Source organism: Gnatocerus cornutus, chromosome 1 (genome assembly GCF_029298725.1).
Source record: "Gnatocerus cornutus isolate USDA-ARS CGAHR chromosome 1, icGnaCorn1.1, whole genome shotgun sequence".
In the NCBI taxonomy this organism is placed as follows: Eukaryota; Metazoa; Arthropoda; class Insecta; order Coleoptera; family Tenebrionidae; genus Gnatocerus; species Gnatocerus cornutus.
Genome location: NC_142233.1, coordinates 27,920,100 through 27,926,170, shown reverse-complemented (window position 1 = coordinate 27,926,170; position 6,071 = coordinate 27,920,100). Strand labels below are relative to the sequence as shown.

Genomic DNA, 6,071 nt, shown 5'->3' with positions numbered 1-6,071 from the left:
CACGCCTACCGAAATTAAACAAAAATTATTTATAAACAACGAAAATATGCGTTTCTAGCTAAAATTCGGTTTATTAGGTCTGCATTAGATCATCAACTGACTCCAAAGTACCTAATTACCTCCAATCACAAGTAAATATTCACAAATGATGACCAATCAAAAGCAAGTATCGTCCAACGACCACCATCTTAACCATGGAATGTTTTCAATTGAACAACCGTTATTAACAAAATAAACAAACCTTTGTTTTGACTTTCAATATTAATATTAAAAAAAAACGATTTTTTCAATGCCGAGATTTATTTTTCAAAAACCAAAATCCAACAAATGGATTGCACCTAACCTAACAATTCGAACTGTCAAAACAGTCTGGCACCTAACCTCTTCATATCTGAACGGAATGAATTTAACATAATATGCAACCTTGTCCTGGCTGGTATTGTGGCCGACAGTTTTTGCCCGATGGTGAGTTGGGCGAATGCGGGTCATGTCCCAGAGGGTTCCGGCGTTGGAATGATACCACCACCATTTGTGAGCCCTGTACAGACACCCCAACTTTCTACGATTGGTTGTACTTGGGGTTCATGGTGCTGCTGGTTCTTGTCCTCCACTGGTTTTTTATCGACATGGTCTCAATGAGGAGAAGGTAATCCATTAACTCTAAAACCGTGGCTTGACTTTAAAATGTTTCAGTTTTAAGAAAGACGTTTTAGTTTTGCACTTCACGGCGTTTGTGGAAGTTTTGATTTCAGGAACTTTGTCTTTGTTATTTACTCATCCGTTTGGGACATTCACTGTGCAGAGCTGCAGAGTGAGGACTTTGTCTGACTGGTATACTTTACTTCACAATCCAAGTCCAAATTATGAGGACAAAATTCACTGTACACAAGAAGCTGTGTATCCATTGTGAGTAAAAAGACTTGGTTTTGATCATAGTATATTATTCTTTGCAGGTATACACTGGTTTTTATTTTCTATGCCCTAACTTTGACGATTATGCTTTTAATAAGGCCTTGGGTGTGCCGGAAATATCTTCCAAGACAAAGCAAAATGTCAATATATGCAGCCATGTATTATATACCAATTTTGGTGGTCACACACGCATTAATTGGAGGACTCTTATGTAAGGTGTTATTACAGTTTCTTATAAATCTTTAATGTTTTTTTTAGACTATGCTTTCCCGATTTTAGTGGTCATCTTGTCTGTTATCTCTTGTGCTTACCACTTTGCTCTGAAAATCAACCAGACCATTTCTTCACTGATTATAACAACAGTGGTGGAGCCAAGAAATGTAGTAATTTTAGTAGGTCACTGGTGCCTCCATGCTTATGGCTTGATTTCTATCACACAACTCTCAGATCCTAAACTCCACTCATTGCTGTTATTACTGGTGCCACTACCAGCGCTGTTTTATATTTTCACCGCAAAATTCACAGATCCTAATATATTTTCATAAACATAAATGTGATGGAGGAAACAAGCACATTGTTTTATTAACATATTCGCGTCGTTACTCGGCTAAAAAATTATTACGTGATGTGTAAGATGTTTTAATTATGTACATAACTCGGTTGGGTATTTTCTATATAAATAAAAACTTCAATAATCAACTTGTTTTTTCTTCACTCGTCTTTTTTTCCAAGTCCGCAATGAGAGTGTCGATTTCTTGAACAGTAAATATTTTCTTCTTTACAAATTTGCTGGATAAATGAGTTTTATCCTGAAAAAAGAGCAGTCGTAACTTTTTTTTTTAAAGAATTAGTACCCAAAAGTTGATGTATTCAGGTGAAATCGACTCCAAGTGCAACATTCGATCCTCCAGTCGTTTTAAGCGGACATATACGTTTCTAGGAACTGATGTGTTCAAACTCAACTGAAGTTCCAAATTTTGGAGTCTTTCTTCAATTCCATTTGGAGGAATGTACTTCATTAGATATTCAGCCGTGAACTGGTCCCGGTGGTACGTGTTGAGCACTCGACTTACTGTAAATTTTCGTTTTAATTTGGGAATAAATGGTTTTATTTGTACCTTGCAAATGTCCTTTTGAATCCTTTCTTTTCTGTAGGACTGCATCCACTCTCGCACAGGTGAATTCGGAATTCCCGTTGGAAGTGCAGAATTCTCTTACGTTGTTAACATTAATTTCATTCCTTTTTCTCTCCATGAAGTTTTCAATTCTTTTATTTAAGTCAGTGTTTGATGCTTTAATTTGAATTAAATGAGGTGAGATTGTTGGGACTTCCACTTTTTGTTCAAAGTCAAGTTTAAATTTTTTCAGTTTCGGTGGATGACAGGCTATAATTAGAAAAAGACGAGATTTAAAACAAAAATTTAATGACGGAGCAAAATTAACAAAAAAAGATCACAACCGTTACTTTTGTACAATATTTGAATTAGATATGAGTACTTGACCACACACATTCTTTATTTTCCTTCCACTGCGGTTTACTGTCGGCGTACACCTCTTTCTTCCAAATAGGAACTTTTTCTTTTACTGTATTTATGCACCATTCTGTTGCTTGTATGGCGTCTGCTCTGTGGGGAGAAGATATTGCTATGACTATGCTTGCTTCTTTCACAGGCACCACACCCAGTCTACAAAAAGATATGTAAAATTTAAAATGTTTGTAGAATAGATAAGCAATAGACAATTTTACTCACCTATGGTAAATGACTATATTCTCCACATTTTCCCACTTGGCCCTTATTTCTTTACATACAATCTCTAGAGATTTCAGAGCCATGGATTCATATGCTTCATATTCGAGCTCAAGTACTCTTTTATCTTCAAAATTGTCTCTTGTTGTGCCCACAAAAATGGAAATAGCCCCACATTTTGCTGACGCTGCAAGTTGGTTCAATTCCTCCACATTTAACTTCTCAAGTGAAAATTTTAAATGATTCATTGTAAAAACTCTAACCACCACTTAAAGGAGGAATCACAGCAATTTCGTCCCCACTTTTCAAAATAATGATCTCTTCACTGTTACAAAACTCTTCATTGACAGCAAGAATTATGTTCTTCTGAATGTCGTTTAATTGGTACTCTTGCACAATTTTCTGTAATAAATCAACGTAAGTAATCTCTGAGGGTAGCAAGACAGTTGAAGATTTTTTGCCCACGATTTCTCTTGATTTGGCAAAAAATAGGATTTTAACATTGACAAACATTACGTATGGGCATTTTATTATTGGGACTGTGATGTTGCTTACATAACACTAATTACAGAACGGTACTTTCATCATGCACTGTTATTATCGTAATCCACTTGTCAGATAATTGACTTTTCCTGCCAAAGGCCATAACCTCAATCTCACCTCATGTCAACTTGGGCGCGAGCGCCCGCGACCATCCATTTTAAATACTCCAAGGATCTATCTCAAATTTTAATATGACATAACTCAAATATTTGTTGTTATCCGTGAATTTTAAGGATGGAGATGGAATCTGCGTAAAATACGTACTTTATAACTTGAATTTGGTCCAAAAGTACGCGAGAAGCAGAGATTATACAAAAAATTCGAATTTCGTTTAGCAAAAAAAAAACAGAAAAACGATGGCAAAAACAGCATATGTCTATATATTCTAGTTTTTGAGACATGGTGCACCGATATTTTCGAAGCTCCCAAATTTTTGCCTTATGGCTACTCGAAATTTTGATAGACTAAAATTTAGTTATTTATTGATGAGATACGAAAAAAATTAGCAGTTTTAGATTTAGCTTGAAATTATGCTATAAATAAACACTAATAACTTATATTTTTAACTTAATAACTTAATAACTTTCATTTTTTGGGTAATTTTCAAAAATTTTTTTGGGACAAAACGACATTTAATCATTTTATCATCATCCCAGATCGTTTGAATCGGATTTTTTTTTGATCATCAAAATTTGTGTGTCTGAGAGCCTATATGCATCAAAAACGCAAAAACAACGATGGCAAAGACCGCATCTTTCGATCTACTCTAGTTTCGGACGGAGACATTGTGAACATTGAAAATTTGAAAAATAAAAATTATTAACTTTAATAGGCTATAACTCAGTTATTTGTTGTACATGGATTTTGATGACGGATTTGGAATCTGGGCGAAATTCTGCGTTAAATGAGTAAATAAATAACTGAGGTAGGTATAACTTGTATAAAACAAGCAAAAGTACCAACCAAAGTTTTATTAGTCAGTTTTAGTTTAACATTTTTTTTTAATTTCGGAAAATACAGTGTTTGACAACACTTGTGCTTCACTCCCAAAATTGTCTTTAATTTTAAAGATACAATTTTGAAATTTTTGCATACACTCATAGTTGACAAAGCTCTAGAAGCTGACGCAAAAATTTGTTTTTTTATCACGGTTCGTTTGGCGTTGCGACAACTAAGACGTATAATTAATCAATAATCAAATTAATCACCGACAGTTTTGGGGTTTTAGCCTTAAAAATGTATTTCATTGCATAACACCATTCAGTTGTTCTTAGAAAATGGACCCCAAAACTGAAGTTTTTATTTTTTATTGCCGTTCAACCAATCTTTCATTTTCTATATTATAATACATTGCCACGGCAACAAACATGTTAAATCAATAAAAATTAGTCATTATCGTCATTTTGACAATGGAATCTTTACAAAGACCCCAAATAATCTGCCATGTCCAAAAAAATTTAAACTACACAATCCACGATGTAAAGTGGATTCCCTGCTCTGCAAAATTTGTATCTATCGGTGGAAAATCAAACGGAGCCGGCATTATCGAAGTTTTCTCGATTAGCGGCGACGGAATTGAAAAAGTGTTAGAATTCGGAAAAAAAGATCATTTTAAATGTGGAACTTTCAATGCTTCAAGTCTGCGTGATCGGCATTTAGCCACTGGAGACTTTAGTGGACGTCTTCAAATATGGTAAGTGCAAATTACCATAAAAACACTTTATTGTTGTCTATTTTAGGGATTTAGAAGACACTCTAGTTCCGGTTTACAAAACGGAAAAGCATAAAGGTGTGATAAATAGCATTGATGGTGTAGCTGGTACTACTGCAGGATGTGGGGCACCTGAAATTGTAACAGGATCAAAAGATGGTAAATAGTAATTAACAAGTCTCCAAAATTTTAATTCTGAAATAGGAGCTGTGATGATTTGGGATGTCCGACAAAAAGAGACTCCTGTAGCCAAGTTCTGTCAGAGTGAAGGCACTCAAGGACGTGATTGTTGGACTGTAGCTTTCGGTAACTCTTACAACGCTGAAGAAAGAGTCGTAGCTGCTGGTTACGACAACGGAGATATTAAACTCTACGATTTAAAAAATATGTCTGTGAGATGGTCTAAATGCGTTAAAAATGGGGTCAATGCCAAAAAAAAAAACGCAATTCTAACTTTAACGGTCTATTTTAGGTGGTGTCATTGCAATTTGATCGACAAGATATTCCCATGAATAAATTAGTGGCCACCACTTTAGAATCAAAAATCTTCTGCTTTGATGTACGCACCCAACACCCAAAGAAAGGGTTTGCACAAGTGGTGGAAAAAGCGCACGATTCGACAATTTGGTGTGCCAAACATTTACCACAAAATCGGGAAATATTTATGACGACGGGAGGTGCAGGATCTTTGTGTTTATGGAAATAGTGAGTGATTGAAGGGGTAGATAGAAATGCTAAAAGGTTAGATTGTAGCAATTATCCTATGAAAAGGGTCGAAACAGATGCCGATGGAATAAATTATGGAGTTCCTGGCGAACTGACTCTTATCCAAAATAGTACTTTGAGCGATCAACCAATTACCAGTTTTGATTGGTGTCCGGAGAAAACTGGACTATCTGTATGTTCAGCGTTTGATCAGAACGTTAGAGTTTTAATAACAACTAAATTAAATTTATATTAGCATTGTCACGTCAATTCATAATTATTTTAATAAAGATTAATTTGATATACAAAGTGATTGCACTGTCGTAACATAAATAAACTACAAATTGTCACAATACTTTCTTTTTGAATATTTTCAATAAGTCCCAAAAACGATTTTCGGAACCCAATCAATTTTGAATTCAAATTTGTCAACAATGGGCGTGACAATCACG

At 35.0% G+C, this 6,071-nt stretch overlaps 4 protein-coding genes across 4 annotated transcripts; 2 read left to right on the top strand and 2 right to left on the bottom strand.

Annotated features, from left to right (window-relative positions):
- The first annotated feature begins 159 nt into the window (after positions 1-159).
- LOC148181247 (JNK1/MAPK8-associated membrane protein) lies at positions 160-1,611 on the top strand. Its single transcript, XM_088050180.1, has 4 exons — positions 160-646; positions 694-906; positions 954-1,123; positions 1,171-1,611. The coding sequence occupies exons 1-4, from the start codon at positions 417-419 to the stop codon at positions 1,455-1,457; spliced, it is 900 nt and encodes a 299-aa protein (XP_087906306.1). The 5' UTR covers positions 160-416; the 3' UTR covers positions 1,458-1,611.
- Positions 1,536-2,908, bottom strand: Mocs2B (Molybdenum cofactor synthesis 2B). The gene is made up of 5 exons (XM_088050179.1): positions 2,664-2,908; positions 2,422-2,597; positions 2,031-2,297; positions 1,767-1,984; positions 1,536-1,721 (listed from the first exon to the last, which is right to left on the bottom strand). The coding sequence occupies exons 1-5, from the start codon at positions 2,906-2,908 to the stop codon at positions 1,608-1,610; spliced, it is 1,020 nt and encodes a 339-aa protein (XP_087906305.1). The 3' UTR covers positions 1,536-1,607.
- A 10-nt stretch (positions 2,909-2,918) lies between these two features.
- On the bottom strand, positions 2,919-3,209 carry Mocs2A (Molybdenum cofactor synthesis 2A). Its single transcript, XM_088050181.1, has one exon. The coding sequence runs from the start codon at positions 3,171-3,173 to the stop codon at positions 2,919-2,921; it is 255 nt and encodes an 84-aa protein (XP_087906307.1). The 5' UTR covers positions 3,174-3,209.
- Positions 3,210-3,835: 626 nt separating this feature from the next.
- Positions 3,836-6,011, top strand: Wdr92 (dynein axonemal assembly factor 10). The gene is made up of 5 exons (XM_088046888.1): positions 3,836-4,896; positions 4,943-5,073; positions 5,119-5,336; positions 5,387-5,619; positions 5,668-6,011. The coding sequence occupies exons 1-5, from the start codon at positions 4,613-4,615 to the stop codon at positions 5,873-5,875; spliced, it is 1,074 nt and encodes a 357-aa protein (XP_087903014.1). The 5' UTR covers positions 3,836-4,612; the 3' UTR covers positions 5,876-6,011.
- The last annotated feature ends 60 nt before the right edge of the window (positions 6,012-6,071 follow it).